General features: G+C 45.5%; 1 protein-coding gene across 5 annotated transcripts in view; it reads left to right on the plus strand.

The window, feature by feature from the left end:
* LOC138452997 (oxysterols receptor LXR-beta-like) overlaps positions 1 to 17,158 on the plus strand; it is a 427,073-nt gene that overhangs the window by 302,499 nt on the left and 107,416 nt on the right. For all 5 annotated transcript variants that reach the window (XM_069605405.1, XM_069605431.1, XM_069605411.1 and 2 more), the window contains exons 6-7: positions 740 to 948; positions 4,490 to 4,669. In XM_069605405.1, coding sequence (XP_069461506.1) covers positions 740 to 948; positions 4,490 to 4,669 — 389 coding nt within the window. The remainder of the gene's footprint in view (positions 1 to 739; positions 949 to 4,489; positions 4,670 to 17,158) is intronic.

Here is a 17,158-nt window from a genome sequence, read left to right on the forward strand (position 1 = left end):
TGCTGCAATGTGCAAACACTCTTAATGTACTGTAGCTTCACTCAAGGACATCTGTACGCATGGCATGTAGTTCTGCTGTGCTGCTTGGTGAGTTTGTCCTCACATCTCTCGAACCTCGTGCACCTAGTTTCGATACACCTGATCTTCATGAACACCCCTCACATTTGGATCAAGAATTGCACAGTTGTCTGTGGCTCCCATTACTAGAAAATCAAAAACGGGTGCTCTGAATGTAATGTTTAAGGGATTCTGTAATAGCAGTGGATGCTATTGACAAGAATGGGGTGACTTGGCAAAGCTCTAGTTGCGTTTTATTACTGGAGTTGCAGAAGATACTGGCAGGTAATGATCAAGACGTACTGGTTGAGTTGTGTGTATTTGTGGTGTGAGAGAATCAGCCCTGGAAACTAAAAGGGTGATGTATGTAAAAATGGGTTTTAACTAGTAGACTTGTGTTTGATGTCTGGAACTGGAATTACAGTAGGTGTTAAGTGGAATAACGGAGTTATGCGTGCGTCTCACTACTTGATTAGTAGTATTGGAGTTTGTTAGCATGGTGCATCCTGACAGGAACTTGTGTGGTGGAGAAAGTTGATTTCCTACATGTATTTCACCTGTTATTTCACGGTTGGCTTCTTGGTGCCCCACGGCAGGAGGTCAAGTCTGCTTGGCCATTGGTGACTGCATTGGGCAACTTCATTGCTCTGGATCCTTAGGACTTCTCTATTCTGTCTTTCAGGTGTTCTTTCAGAAGAGCAGATTCGAAGTAAGAAGGTGCGGAAGCAGGAGGAAGAGGTGGTGCGTGCTAGTGTGGTCACCCTCAACCCCTGTGTTCTGTCGCCAGGAGTGCTGCAACTGACGCCACAGCAAGAGGAGATGATCCAGCAGCTGGTGTCAGCTCAGCAGCAGTGTAACAAGCGCTCCTTCAGTGACCAGCCCAAGGTGACGGTGAGTAGCCATGTCCCTGCTGTGCAGCACAAGCAGTACAGCATCCTAGCACATTGAGCTGACTGCTGTGTGTACACAGTGCTATATTCTGAGGCTGGGAGATGGTGGTACCTGGGCATTTGCAGTGTGACAGAGCAGTGCTGAAGTGTAGGCATGTTGGGGCTCAGGAAATACATTATTGCAGTACTGAAGCAAGCAATGCAGAGACACTGCAAGGAAGAGATGGCATAGGGTACAGTGGAGCAGTTAAATGCTAAGGTGTATGGCTGATGGGGACCCACTCACCGTGGCAGTGCCTTGCTGCGTCATAGTGGCATTAAGGGGCACTCAGTGTGACAGTCCAGCTTCTAGGGGTTGTTGGGGAGATGTATCATTTGTATGCTTCATCCCCTCTCCAAGTGACAACCCAAGCACTTTTTGCTGGACTTTTCCTGAATGAGTGGATCTTTTTTCCACTCATTCATTCCTATGTGCTCTGTCTTTTGGAACTCTGTTCTTTGTGTTTTACTGTCCTATGGAATCTACGTTCCTCCATATCTCTTTTAAGGCATCTGTATTTTACTTTTGCAGCACAAAGCTCCTTATGGGCAGTGTTGCTGGGAACTCCTTGGGTTCCCCTTTTAAGATGATTTTCTATATTCTTGAGTAAATACAATTCTTAAGGATAGAGAGATACTTAGTGTATCTCTCCTAAAACGTTGTATTGCGAGCGATTGGCACACACCATGTGGCGTGCCAAAGGGATACCTGGCATCCCCCTTCTCTCTGCCGCTGTGACTTTTGTGTCACACAGACAATCTCCTAGTTATGGCTGGTGGCAGTGGACATGTTCTACCAACTATTGTGTAATTTTCTACCAGAGGCTTAGTTCACAGCCCCGTGAACAATAGGCACAATAGGGTCACCCAAGTACTAACTTGGTGGCTCCTTTCTTTTTTTGCCATTAATAGCAGGGTTCTTTGTCAGCTCTTCTACTACTGTCCTGGGAGGGGGAGGCGTTTGTGAGTGTTTTGCCTTTGATGGGAACCCTTGGGTGTCCCCGCCTAGGCTCCAGTGTCTTGACAGGCAGGAAGTGGGGGAGGAGTTTGTCACTCCCCTGCCCTTTGTCTGCCTGAGTGCCTGAATGGAACCATCTCCCACTGGGGGTCTGGCTGCCATGACTGGGCAGCAAGCCGCCCCTTTATGTAAATGCTGAGAGATTGCAGAGGAGTGTGTGCTGAAACTGTATAAAAGGTGAGGTTCCCGAGGGTGAAAGGCAAGTCGACAACTGGAAACTGAAGTAACCCAAGAAGACGACGACCAGAGCCCCCTGCAGACCCTTTGCAACACCGTGAAGCGTCGGCTGCTGTCCTAACCCCATTTTCTGTGCGCCAGAGGAACTCCGAAGAGGACGACTTCTTCCTTTTGACTGGTGGGAGCAACCAGTCCCAGGACAAACTTTAATCAGAGCCATCTCACGTGGTGCTATGCCTCTCCAGAGCTGCGGAAACCCAAAACCAGGAGACCTCTGACCCAATTAAAGTGCATCATCGTGGAAATGCTGAATCCATCCAAGTCTTTGCTTAGGTCCAGCTGAACCTCCAGAGACACAATCTGACCCGTCCATGTCCCCTCAACCAAGTGTAGTACTTGAGAACTGAAGAGGATTGCCCGGGCGAATAGCGTCCTTTTCTTGGTACTACAGAAAAGGCGCCAAAACTGCAGAGTCACCAGAGAAGTTGCTGAAATCCGTGCCAGAGGTCATCCTTCGAGACTGCTGCTGATAGATCCCGTCCATTGTCCTGCCTTTAGTCATACCAAGGAATCCAGAGGGCAGGTCCAGTGCTGCTACATTGGGGAGAGTCCAGCCACGAAGACTTCTTCTAACCAAAGGTACTGTGGGGAAAAAGGTATTGCTTACCTTGATCTGAGAACTCGCTCCAGAGCGTTGGAGTGCACGTAGAGGAGTCCAGGGCAACCCCCCCCTCTAACCTCCGACCCAAGCTGTTGCTTGTGTTCCTTTAGTGAGTCCTTCAACAGGGTCTCCAACGTTGGTTGTATCCTCTTGCATCATAGAGACTAGAAAATATCCATAGGGATTTTTGTTGTTCTGCTGCTTGTCAAGTCTTTAAGACCTCTCTGAACTGCCTTTAGCTAGTTTTGTGTTTTGGACCTTAAAATACTTGCTGTGCGGAGAAACTGCCTCTAGAACCTTAAGCCTTGCTAGTGTTGCACTAACAAACTATTTTCCTTCCCAAAAGTCACTATCTTGTGTGGGTTTGCAGAGTAAATGTATTTACTGTATTTCTAAGTTTCACAAGTGCACGTTATTACCGGTAATACAATAGAACTGTCATTGCTGTCAAAATCTGTAACAATTGTAACTGCAAGCAATTACAAACTAAGCAGTGGCCTTTGAAAAGTATTCTAAAGTATTCCTAAGTGTTTTGGTATTTAAAAGTGATTCTTGTGTAAATATAATCCTTATTTTAATATACATTTATTGAGTAAGTCTTTCTTTGATGTGCATTACTAACTAGGTTCAGTGTACTATCCTACAACTCACATCTTCCTCTAATGATAAGCCTGACTGCTCTGCCACTCTACCAAGGTCCCATGAGTAGTACAGACTGATACTAAGAGTTGCGGGTCTACAAACCATTGGGATCGTTTTGTGAAGTCCTGCCTTCCAAACGACTTTGGCAAAACTCCCCTGACGGGACAGGAATTCTGGGGTTCACACACAGCTGCAGTTGTATGAGATGGGGTGCTGATGGGCAGTTGAGTAGTGGACACAGTGTGACCATATAGCTGGGAAAGAAAGTGATGGTGAGTTGCACTGTACAGGCTCATTACTGGGTTATATACCGGGGGACATTTGCAGTGTGATTATGATTTTACAAGATGCGGAGTTGCTGGCGTGCCAATGAGTCTGACTGTGCAGTGCGTAGTGGTCGTGCTTAGACTGAACCATAACATAAGAAGTATTTCCTAGCAGATATCGAAACGAGCAATGCCATTGCTCGCTGTCCGAATTGTTCTCTGCAGATAAAAAAGGAGAGAGGAGGCAATAGGAATGCAAAATGAAAGGGTACAACTGGAGCTAAGCAGGATCCTTAGTGTTGGGAATGTTTCTTGCCATACTGTGGAAGTCCAGACTCGCTGGGAGAGGTTTTGCCTCCGACTGAGTAGTCTAAGGAACACCCTTCTTCCCGGGCTCCTTAGTAGATCCTCATTATGGGGCGTTTTGACTCCGTTTGTGGCTGCTCCACATGTGCATCTTGTTCTCGTGTCGGCAGACATATTGGTAAAATGTAAGGCTCCTTAGTGTGCATGTGCTTTGTGGCCTAAGAATGTAGGATTATGGTTGGGCTATGATAGATGTTGCATTAGGCTCTGAGATGGGTGCTTGCTGTGGGCCCATTCACCGTAAAATCTGCTATGAATGTTGCTTAGTTTTCTATGAACCCCTTTTTTTCTGTGTCAGGATCCCAGATCAGGTTCTACATGATGAGAGAATGAAGTGAAGTGTACCAATCTGTTTTCTCTTCTTCACTGCCAGCCATGGCCCCTGGGCAGTGACCCCAATAGCCGAGAGGCCCGACAGCAGCGCTTTGCACACTTTACCGAACTGGCCATCATCTCAGTGCAGGAAATTGTTGACTTTGCCAAACAAGTCCCAGGTTTTCTTGAGCTGTCTAGAGAAGACCAGATTGCGCTCCTCAAGGCTTCTACCATCGAGGTAAGTGGTGAGACCTTAGGCAAGCACTGTTCTTTATTGAATTTGGGGGAGGTGTTAATATCGGCAAAGGTTGTTTCAGGTCTCATAAGTCCTATGTGTGTTTTCAGTACTGGATCAGACAAATGCTAACTGTGGGACTGGAGCACACTACGGTAGATGTCCGGCAGATTATCAACGAAGCAGGAGCTATATAAAGTTGTTCTTTCCTTCTGTTTGGTATCTAGTGAGGACACGCACCACTTCTGAATCTGGGTGGGGAGGCACAATTCAAAATGCATGACTGTTTGACTAAATTCGGAAATAACGAGGCAACTTAGTTAAAAAAGAAATGGCCGTCGGGGTATATAGCCTAAAAACAAAGAACCCCAATTTAGACAATTAAAAAACTAAAAACAAATGAATAGTAAATATAGATGTCATGCAACATCTTCAAGTGAGACATTTGGGGGTAAAAATATGTATAGTTCTGAGCATGCAGGCAGGGACCAGTCCATGAATCTTAGTCCAGGAGCCACACATGTATTGAACGACTGATGTCCCCTGGTCTGGAGGTTGCAAAGAGAATGGGCTTGGAGACCAAGTGTTCATTTCTGTGGGTACCCTTAGAAGCTTGAACAGCTTTTGTACATAATGGGAGTTACCAAGTCAAAACGTTAATGTGTGTCCCGATTCAGAGTAAGTAAGTAGTAACTAACTAATGAACCTGGAAGGGAAATGGGCCGCCTTATGCGCATTGAACCTTACCAGTCCGGGATCCTTTTTTCCCCCCTAGGATTGAACTATTGGGTTAAAATCTTGGGGTCTTCAGATAAGAAGATTAGACCCTTGGAATATTCCACTTAAAATCTGTGTTAGCCCCAGGATGGGAGACTCTGGGTTAAGTGTGAGCTAGCTCCCACAATTTTTCCTGCACTAGTGTTCATAACAATGAGACACTAGGAGGCAGGATAACCCCCCAGCCCCATCCGCCTGGAACACCAGTCATGCTTTCAGTCTGGGAGGGAAAAGACATCCAGATTTGATCAGGGAAGTCCCCCTCCTTAGGTGCTAAGGGACAGTCTGGGCCCCTCACAAACTCTCAACCTGCACTGCTTACATGGATGCTTTGTAGAAGTCCCCATGGTCTCGGTTCGATGATGGCTGTGCCCAGTGAGAGTGGTATTGTGTTGAGAATGCAGACCACAAAACACTGTCCATTTTATTCGAGGATTATACCATAACTGTGCAAGTGGAGGGCAGCAAATAGAGAGTGACTGAACCTAGGACTTTGAAAATGAGGGCAGGGACACCATAGTGAGAGATGGAGTCTCTCGCTTAAACAGGCAATGCCTGGCCACATCACACACCCGTTTCCCCAGCCCCAATCAATTCCCCTAAACCGCGAGCACAGCCAATCTGACTACAGTCTCGTCACTCTCCATTTTCATACAACACCAAGCAGCACACATGGCACATCTCTTTTGTGCAAGAGCCTTCCTCTTTCCTTGTTCCCTGATCCATCAGCCCAGAGGGAAAATGTGAACAAAGCACTGATTTTAAGGCACTGTTGGGGAGCAGGCAGGGAAGGAACATGTTAAAAGGAACATGACTGGTGGGGTTTACGACAGAAATGTTCTTCTTTTTTTATGATAATTAATTAACCATGGCTAAGTGTGGGAGTTGAAACTATCACAAATGTAAAAAGGCTAAAGGAGACAAAGTTTTCAAGTGTGCTTTGTGGAGCGTGACGAGAGGTGCAAACTGAAACTCGATGGTATAAGTGAGTTTGGGGTGTGATTATCCCAGAGATGTGCATTCCTGGGAACTCTGAAATTTCTGGGATCAGGGCATTTCCTCCAAATGTTACTTTACAGCTTTGTAAATCTGTGAAAATGTTTCATGAACATGTGAATATGTTGCTTGCTAATGTGCTTGGCCTACCCTAGGACAGTTAAAAGTGTAATGGCTTTCTACATCAGGGTGCTATCTCCTGACTTTAGGCTAGTCCCATTTCCTTAGGCCTAAGAGGTCCTGTTGATTCTCTAGGCCACTTTGAAATGTTAATCACCTCATAAGGTGGGCCCCTACCAAACTTGCTCGCAAATTCACCCAATCACACTGGTCAGTAACTTAATTGTGTATAACACAGAGCCCTCTTTATAGCACACAGCTAAAAAAGGAGCCACAGCGTAGTTCAGGGACATGCTCTTTATAGAGCAAAAGATGTTATCTGCCACCACCCACTTGTCTGCTTTAGTGATAGTTACCTCAGAAAGTTATTCATCAATTCATAACTACTCTTATCTTAAAGGGTCTGATGTAGTCAACAATGTTGCAAACCTTTAAATAACCAAAATCGGGAACACTTAATTGGGACTTCATAGATATCCTATTGTGTGTCCTGCACGGGGCAAGTTTCATGGGTACTTTTATGGCCCATTCCCTTTCCTCCATACTGTTGAGTGGACCCCCGGAACGGGCCAGAGAGTGATGCAAATCAGCAAAAAATTTAACTTTTTTTTCTTTTTATTTTTAAACAAGCATGCCCTTGCACGCCCTGTGCTGTACCTCTCCCCCCACCCTGCCCAACTGTCAGTCCATTCCTTCGCATTGGATGCGATGGAGCATACAGCAAAAAGTGCACTTACTGTGCTAAATTAAACCTCCCGCAGTCCATGCCCAGCGGGTTCAAGAAGTGCTGAGGGTCCCCAAGGAGATTTTTCCTTCTCTGACCTGCACACTTGTTGACTGTATCTGGGGAGATCACACGCATAGCACTCGTGTGGCACATATTCCTCCCTATCGACACGCTCATTAGTGAGTCAGCGTATGTGCTGGGAGGCTGCTTTCGGGGATCATTGGTCTGGTCAGGTTCAAATCGACAGTCAAGGTAAGTGAGAAAAGTTAGTTTGAAAGGGCACCCTGTGAGGGGGATCCCCCACCAGGTTTCTCCTTACATGGAACGTGTCTTCATGGGGATGGTGTAAACCGCTCAGCACTCCACATAGGATTATGTGTGCTGATCTCACAAAAGGAAAAGCTAAGAAGGATAAAAAGTATCTCCCTTACCTTGAGAACAATAGTTCTGAAGGAAAATAAAAGAATATAAAAAAGGAGAGCCCAAAGGGCTCACAGCAACACTGCACAAAAGGTGCTGTGTGCTGCAAAAGTGAAACACAGATGCCTTTTAAAAAGTATAGAGGAAAGAAAGACTCTCCATAAAACAAAGTAAAAACAAAATGAACAGGGTTCCCATTATCACAGTATAAAGAATTAATGGGGGAAAACAGGGCTCCCCTCATTCAGGAGAACAAGAGAAATGTCCAGAAGTCTGGCAAAAAGTTCTGGGGGCATCGCAAGTAGAAGGGATTTGGCATAAAAATGGAAAAATCTCCCTAACACCATCCAACCAATTAATCTCTTTAAACACATTGTGCGGCAGACATTTTTATGTGGCTCATCGCACCTACTCTGTGTCGTTCCTCAGGAACTTCCACCGGCCCCTTTTGCTCCTGGTTAACATTCTAGTTTTAGTGCTTGCCTTCAGTTCATGTCGAGGAAGGTAACACTAAGGCGGGCATTTGGCAGCCTTGAGGTGTGGAGATGGATTTTCAGAGCTAACCCTGGGGTACATTATAAGAGGCCACACTATTATTTTATTTTTTATTTTATTGGACATTTGTAAGGCGCCTATACACAGCTGTTTCCAGGCGCCACAAGACAGGATGGGGGATGGCAGAGGGGTGACATGGGAATCGTAAGAATACAACAACAAAGATCAAAACAATGGTTATATTGACCTTGTTACAAGTCTACCGTGCAAGTGCATGACAAGGTCAGAAGTGCAAGGGGGTGGGGAAAGAGGGAGAAGTGCAAGAGTTGGGTACCCCCACGGTGCGGGCAAGTGCTGGTCAGGCCATGGCGGCAAGTGCCAGAGGGGGTGGGGATATATATATATATATCTATCTATCGTCTGCGTAACACTGGAAATGAAGGGAGTAGGTGGCGATCAGGTGGGCCAGAGAGGCCAGGTAGATGTTTGAGCCAAGGCGATAGGATAGATCCCTGAGGGATGCCACAGGTAGAGAGTGAGGTTGAGGGAGAGGAAAGGACCCATTTTAACTTGGGAGGGTCTGTTGGAGAGGAAAGAGGTAAGCCACGCCAGTGCCCTTGCCAGTGATGATTGTTATTACAGTGAACAGGGAGAAGAGACTGATGTATAGCCAAACCCAGTCAAAGTAGGGTTGGAGAGCACTAAGGCTTCAACTCAGTAGGGTGTGAGAGTGGTCTTGGGCTACCAAACACACACACAGCACTCAATAAATTAAGTTTGACATCAGATGTACACAAATATACAATGATTTATTAGGCCTTTGACTATATTCTAAGAATTAAAACCGCATGCAAGTATTGTCACGCGTCTACTACTATACGCAAAGATACATTCACTGTTTGGGGTTCTGCTAACATAACATCAGCACTTCACCTTTAAAACAGGCAGCAATAAACCATGTTACAAGCAACACAGCTGTGTATGGCAAAGCAAGATAGAAACGGAGCAAATGGCACTTCACAGCCAGTTAGAGACAGATAAGTATATTGTTATAAAACGGATAGAACACCCACAAGAAAACCTAGATGAAGGATCCTAATTCTCAGTCCCCTTTTAGAAATTGGGGCCTAGTGCCCAAATGTCACCATTTCTGCAATATGCACTTTGCAGGAAGGATTACTATGTGATTCGTAAACGAAGCGCTGCTAAGCACCCCTTTCCTAGGTCATTTTGGGTTCACCTTATAACCTAGTGCCTACCAGTGCATGGGATGTCACCCCTTCTTTTGTGACATGTATCTTTCTGTGCAGCACAAGCCAACTTGCAGGTGGTGCTTTGGGGGACGCGTTATACCCCCATTATTTTGTCCCAAGTAACATGTTCTTTGTTACTTCCCATGCTTTTCCTAAACAGACTGGTGTCCGTTGTTAATTTATTTTCTGTTTTTGCATATGCAACATTGTGGACTGCCTGTTTAGCCACGAAAATGAATTTAGAAGGACAATATACTCAAAATATTTGAACTCCTGTTCCAAGGTGGCAATGCGTTAGTTGGCCATTCTTCTGTCTTTCCAGGTGGGCAGGGTCTGCTTTCTTCATGCACGTTTGCGGGCTTTCTCTTGGAAATCCCAGAAAGAGAGACTCTGTTACAGTGGGTTGGAATTGGGGAGGCTGAGATGCTGCTGACCCTATCCAGGGTCAAAACAAAATCCAGTCTCGCAGACTACTGTCTCGCGGACAGTAGTCCGCGAGAGTCTCTGCAAGGCCCTAGCACGGATCCATGGTGCTTCGACTGCTGCCCAAGGTATCCAGGGGAACCTGAAGGTAACCAACAGTGAACGTCCTTGATGCTGCGACCCGATGACCCTACAAAACTTCCATGATGGTGTGGCAAGTCTTCCCCAGTTATTTTTGATTGACTGTGGGTGCTGCTACCTTTTGTGCTTCCTTTTGGGACCTTTAGGGCAGAGATAGCTTACATCTCTTGAGCAGCCGTTATCCCCATTAGGTTTGCATTGGGCGCAAAGTCTTGCTTAACGTAGCACAATCTAGGGCTGGTCTAGGTCAGTGGTGCCCAGCCAGTACTTCTAGGTGGTCATCTTGGACCCTCAGGGTGGTAACTCCTAAATGGCTGCAGCTTGACTTAGGTCTCTTAGATCACTTTTTCTACCTACTACCTTTTGGCTCTAAACATGATCCGTCTTTGTCCTGAACTCCCTATCTGAGGGGCCTCTCCTAGCCTAGTGCTACTCACCCGTGACTCTAACAGAACCTTCTCGAACTCTTAAAGACTCTGTGACTCTCAATATATAGGGATGGACTTCTGAAGACTAACTTAATGTTTTGAGCGGCCTTATAAGGCATAATGTGTGTTTTAGTGTAACAGATTAACAAACAAGACTATTTTTGTACTTGCCTGTCGGCTGCCTTTTAATTTTCATATCTGTACAATGTGTACTGTACTCTACAACAATACCCCTGGTCCCCTTAGTTTGGCCTGACTGCTCAGTCTTGCTACTTTGAGAGAGGATAGGTCTAACTGGTTGAGACACCATTGCTGTCCTAGGTTGGCTTTTCCAAATCCTACCCCTAGGTGGATAATTGGAAAAATCCTCTGATCACAGGACATTAATCTTGTTTTAGCCAATTGGGAGGGAGGGAGAGCAGGAAGACAAAGTAAAGAAAGGTTTAATTCATGGCAATCCTGGTTCCCTCCTCCACAGCACCCATCTTTACATGCTAGTGTCCATGTGCAGTACTCCAACTATGCTAGTACAGGGAGTGAAAAAACTATGGAACACGGTGGTGATGCTCATATTCAAGGTTGCGGCCTGTGTTCAGTGCAACATTCTAAAGATCTTAAGGAGACCGCAATCTTTTAGAGATGCTTTATGTGTGCTTTTGGGAAATATTTTCTTTTTGCTGCATTTCCTTCATAGGCATCTATGGAAACTTAAAATTTGTGCTGTTGTTTTCCTGTCCTGACTTTTGGTGGCAAGTGAAGCCTTTTTACTTCGCCTGCCTTGCCATGCTCATCTGGTTTGAGGGCACTGATCAATCCCTTTGGCTATGGATGCAGGGTAATTCTCTTCTCCATTGTGAAAATATCTATTTTTTATTTTTTAAATGGCAATTATCACCTTACAGTGAGATGCGGTTGTGATACTTTGTGTCCCTGTTTTTTTGTGTGTAATTTTGTGGTTACTTGCATAATGTGTCTGTTAAGATGGATTCTGAAAATCAGCCTTTAAGAGGAGGATTTTAGGTGGTCACCCTATTTATGGTAAATGGGAAAGTCCCTGAGAGGCTAGCCAAAACTCAATGAAGGTGGTATGGCAGAGCAGTCCAGGCTTGGTCTCAGGAAAAGTGAGCAAGGGAGTGGTCTAGGTCTACTATGAGTCCACACAGAACAACACCAACAATTATTTATTATGTCTTTCTAAACACACAAAGCATATAAATATCACAGGTAGGTATAGTAATTAATCAAAAGCCATATAGCACACATTTCTGATGCTTGTGGATCTGCTTACACCACATGCTATGCTTCGGCCAATATCTAGTGGTAGTCTTGGAGTATTACGTGAGTTTTTTTCGAAACTTGAAAAGGGACATCCACTGGGCATGTTTGTAATACTATTTCTAGTATGATGTCTACTGTACCCATGGTCCTTCAGGGGTCGAGGTCCCTCAGATTGTTTTTTTCCACCATCATAGTCGGTCGTGTGTTGCAGAGATTCCTGGCTATATGCTTTTATTAGTACAAAGTTTAATATTATATTTGGCGTTCCATCGCTCTTTCGCCTCCTGCTTTCAAGCAAACTTCGGCGACGCTCAGCGGACGGCTCCAGTTACCTGTTTTAAACCGAAGTCCTCGTTCAACGGACTTTGACTGCAACCCTCCTTTCACACACTGAAGAGTTCACGGCAAAAGAGAAATCTTCGGCACACTCCTCAGACACGTCGAAAATGCAGTAACGTATACAAAACATGTTCCCAAGACGCTGCTTAAGGGCAAAACTTGTAAAATATCTACCATATTTATTTATTTTATTTTATTTATTTTTACATTTAAAGCGCTCAAACAGCCCGCAGGCATCGTGGCGCTGTTACAGGAATTGTTAGTTTTTCTTAGTTGTGTAATTGTGTTTTTTCTTTGTCACGTATTTATAACGCGCTTAAACACTCAGAGGTTTCTAAGCGCGAACCCGGGGATCGAACCTGTTGTTGCTTTGTGTCGTCTTGCTTCCAAGACGCGCACTCTGCCGCTGTGCTATCCTCCCGGGACATTGATGCCAACATCACATAAAACACACATCACAAGAAAAAGAATACACGCCCTTTGGAGACACCTCATCAGAGGCTTTACACCTTAAGAGACCAACTTCTCTCCAAGAACCCTCTCCCTCAGGGCCAGACCCTTTCCCAAAGTCCACTGAATGGACCACTGAAAAGTTCGAAAAAGTAATGAAAAAGGATGTCTTGCTTTGTCGACTTTATGGACAGGCATCCAGAAGAGTTCACTTACCCTCAAGGTACTGCACAGGGTAGTGGGGGAACTACTGGGGAACCACATGCAAAGGTACACAGTCTGAACAGTTCACAGCCCAGAACTTCCACACACTAAAAGTATCACAGGATGACCAATTTAATCAGGATCAGTTCTATGACGACGGCGATCCTGACAATTGCATTATACCGTCCCGAGAAGACCAAGATCAGCCTATTGCTGACTCCCCGATGGACAACCAGCTCCAATTCAATGAGCAGCTCATTAAAGCTGCACAGCACTTAAAAATAGATACACAAGAGGCTCAACATGAGAAAGACTTTGTGAAAACATCCTGGCACATGGGAAGAACATAACATGCAGTACCATATTCAGACCATTTTGGCAACTACAGGGCCAGTGATCAGAATGTACAGCTGACTTCGAGTATACATTGCAAGCCCGCTCCAAGATGGCGGCTGCAGTGCGATCACGTGACGTGATCAGCGATCACGTGATCCTGAAGAGTAATCATATTACACAGCAAAACAGGAAGGACCCGTAAGCACCATCGCGAGCAGTGCGAGATTCCACGGTGGGAGCCTCGCTGCCTGCTCGTAAAAGAAATACGGAGGAGAAACAGGTAAGATCTTTCTCTCCCCCACACCTGGACCCTAAGCAAACTTGTGCCGTCACCATGGCTTTAAGAAAAGGATTAATAGATGCAGGATAACGCATGTCTGTTGTATGACAAAGCAGTAATCCATAAGCCGTACCGGGCCAACTATGAATGCAACACCAGCACGGGTGAGGGTCAGTCAACTTTCGGAAGTGTAGCCAGATATAGCTCTTGATTTCTAAGAGACTGCATGCACTCTGAGATAACGGGTGCACAATAGACAAACTATCTTTGGCCACACTCGCCCCTGGCACCGGAATGAGGCTGCTTGCACCCACCGAGCACAGGTGAAAATGTTCTTTGATACGGCCATTGTTTTGCGTGATACTGTTATTATAAGTTAACAAGGCGGACAATACCCCATATTTTTGAGGTGAAATTCAAATAATACTCACTATCCCGTTTTGTTTGAAATCCCTGTGACTTCAAGCATCAAACTCAAGACCTTCTGCATCATCCACAAGTTTTTCTGGGGTCTTGGAGCCGCTACATCCAATTTTCCCTTGTAGAGTCCTCCGGTCCTCTGGCACCAACTCTCCGTTTTATACAAGCAGAGAGTCGGGGGGAGGTAGATATTTCTTCGGCAGGAGCCTCACTCTGGAGCGGCCTTCCTGCCCCGCCTCAGACTTGAGCCGGATCTCCTTAAATTCCGGAAACTCTTAAGACCTTCCTTTTTTTCTCCTCCTTTCCTCTGCCCCTCCATTGCTAATGTCCCCTATTGCTGCGACTGGCACCTGGTCTCTTGTATGCATTACTGGGGCCAGGGCCTCCTCGCCCAGTCTTCCCCAGCATTGGGCACCCTTCCCCGACCAGCCTGAATCTGGTACCCCTGTCTTTGCACTAGAAAACCTTTACCCCTGTTTTCCCCTTGCACTCCTGGGCTCGTCATCGGCACTTGCCCTGCCCCTGGGGCCTCATCCCTCCTGCACTTCTCCCCTTTCCCTTAACCCAGTACTTCCGCCCTGTCCAATTTCTCCTCCCCCTGCACTTACGGTCTTTGCTCTTGCATGGTACGAATGTCAGAAGGCCTAGTAGGACCATTTATTGTTTTCTCCCCTGTCCCCCCTCCCTTTTTTTGTCTTGTGGCGCCTACACATGTCCAGTAAAATAAATAAATTAAATGGAAATCCAGGCCACACTTTTAAATATGCCAATAGAGCCTAATGTATTATTTGGCACAGCAGTTGGTGATGCACTAAAGAGTGCAAAGGAAGAGCTCTTAAATCTTTATGCCAGGTAAAAAACAAGCCTTTCGTCCAACGAGGGGTGTTCAACACCCAACGCTCCTTTTGTGGACTAGGTTAACCACGATCTGTGGGGTTACTTTTTTTTAAAAGGTAGCAGCTACCCCTCTTTAGAAGGAACATGGCATGATAACCTGTTCAGTGTTTTTTTCCCGCTTTGAGAGTCCGCTGCCATCGCTTTTTGCTCACTGTACCTTTCACAGATAGGAAATATTTATTTGCATATCAGTCTTTGTCCTGCCCAAGAGTACCTACAGCAACCCCATAGACGTGTTTCGGCCTTGTTGGGCCTCATCAGTGAGGTGGAGCTGTGCGTCTCTGAACACAATGAGCAGGGAGTCCCCGTCTGGGTTCCCCCAGGTAATTTACAGTGACCAACTCCAAGTTCCTTGCAAATATTTGTTTTAAATTATACCCCACGATCTGTGGGGTATAACCAAAGTCACTCCTTATCACAGGGTCAGTCGACCGGGTATAACCAAAGTCACTCCTTATCACAGGGTCAGTCGACCGGGTATAACCAAAGTCACTCCTTATCACACGTTCAGTCGACCGGATACCAGCTCAACTTTCAAAGAGGGTATGAAAGAACTAGAAGTAGAAGTAGATGTAGAGCCTCCACTACCAGAGGCTCCCTTGCCTCTAAGCAATGATGGCCAGATACAGGTTCCCTCCCACACAACTCAAGTTGGTGGTTACATTTGTCAGTTCACCCATGCATTGGAAGGGATCACATATGATCAGTGGGTCTTATCCACAGTGGCAGGGGGGATACTGCATAGAGTTCTTAGAAAAACCCTAGAACCAACCTCCAAAACATCAGAAGATGTCGCCACAAGAGAAACTAATTCTTCAAGAGGAAATAAAGTCCCTGCTACAGAAAGGTGCAACCAAACTAATGCCAGCAGACCAGGTAAACAAGGGTATCTATTCAACATATTTCCTTGTGTCAAAGAAAGACTTAACTATGCGCCCTGCACTAGACTTGTGCCCAGCAAACACATATGTCAAACCTCAAAAGCTTTGCATGTCAACGCTGCAAGAGGTAATCCCTTTATTAAAACAGGGTGATTTGATGGCAACATTGGATATGAAAGATGCATACTTTCATTGCCAGCGCACAGAAAATGCCTGTGCTTCAAAATTGCACAAGATCATTATCAATTCAAAGTCCTCCTCTTTGGCTTTCATCAGCACCAAGGGTGTTCATAAAGGTATTAGCGGTAGTAGCAGCTCACTTACGCAGATAATCAATCCCAGTGTACCCTTATCTGGATGACTGGCTAATAACAGGGGAGACGCCACAAATTTGCAAACGCAACACCCATCAGACAATCAATCTGCTGTTTGAGTTAGGGTTCTCCATCAACGCAAATAAATCGTCTATTCCCCAGTCAATCAAACTCATGGAAACCATTATAAAGACTCGGGAGGAATTTGTCTTTTCCTCAAACGAGAGAGTACAAAACATGCTATTTCTAGTACCTCACTACATAGCCGGACATCAGATAACCATGCCCAAGGCAATGCACCTGCTTGGGATGATGGCTTCGTGCATTTATCTTGTTGCACATGTGCACCTGCACATGTGCGCCTGCGCATACGCGCTAATGAAGAGTGGCTAGCAAAACAATGGTCTCAGGCAAGCGGGACGATCTAGTGGTGGTTTCGCTAATACTAGTACAGGCTCTACGCTGGTAGACAAAAGACATGCTAAAAGAGAAACCTTTTTGCAACCCACCGGTACAAGCCACTCTTACAACAGACGCCTTACTCTCAGGATGGAGAGCTCATTACCTTCATCATACTGCACACAGCATGTGGACACAAACAGCAGTAAAAAAACACATAAACCTACTGGAATTGCTGGCAGAACTCAAAGCCCGACCAGCTTTTCAACAATACCTAGTAGGACAGACAGTGCTAGTCCTCACTGACGGTACCACTGCCATGTTTTATCTAAACAAATCGGGAGGGATACACTCTGTCTGTCCAAGTTATCCCAAAAGATTTGGCAGTGATCACTCAAGCGAAACATGTTCCTAGTGTCACAACATGTTCCAGGGGAACACAATTCAGTAGCAGACACTCTGAGCAGAAGTCTAATACTACCCAGAGAACACGTGTGGCAAATTCACAAAGATAGCTTAGATCAGGGGTCTCCAACCTTTACATTGGCGTGAGCTACTTTCAGTTGGGGGCCAACAGCGAGAGCTACTTGCGGGCGATATCAGCGGTCGGGGTTGTTCATAAACATTGGAACTTTTTTTTTTAGCTGTAATTTTCCCTTCATAAATATAGGGAATGACATATCCCTTCACGTTTATGTTAATAAGTTCAAAAATCACTTTATTGCATTCTTTTTTATTAGAGGTTCTCATAAAAAGACTTTCACATTGTAGGAAAATTAGATATTCAGTGTGAAGGTTGACACTGCATGCCATCCACCAGTGCTCTGTAGTCGGGTGTATAACTTGATACAGCAACTCGGATGGAGTCACTAAAATGCTCATCTGTCAGGCGGGTTCGAAATTTAGATTTGATG

The sequence above is a fragment of the Ambystoma mexicanum genome, chromosome 1p, assembly GCF_040938575.1.
Source record: "Ambystoma mexicanum isolate Mex_15411 chromosome 1p, UKY_AmexF1_1, whole genome shotgun sequence".
Classification (NCBI taxonomy): domain Eukaryota; kingdom Metazoa; phylum Chordata; class Amphibia; order Caudata; family Ambystomatidae; genus Ambystoma; species Ambystoma mexicanum.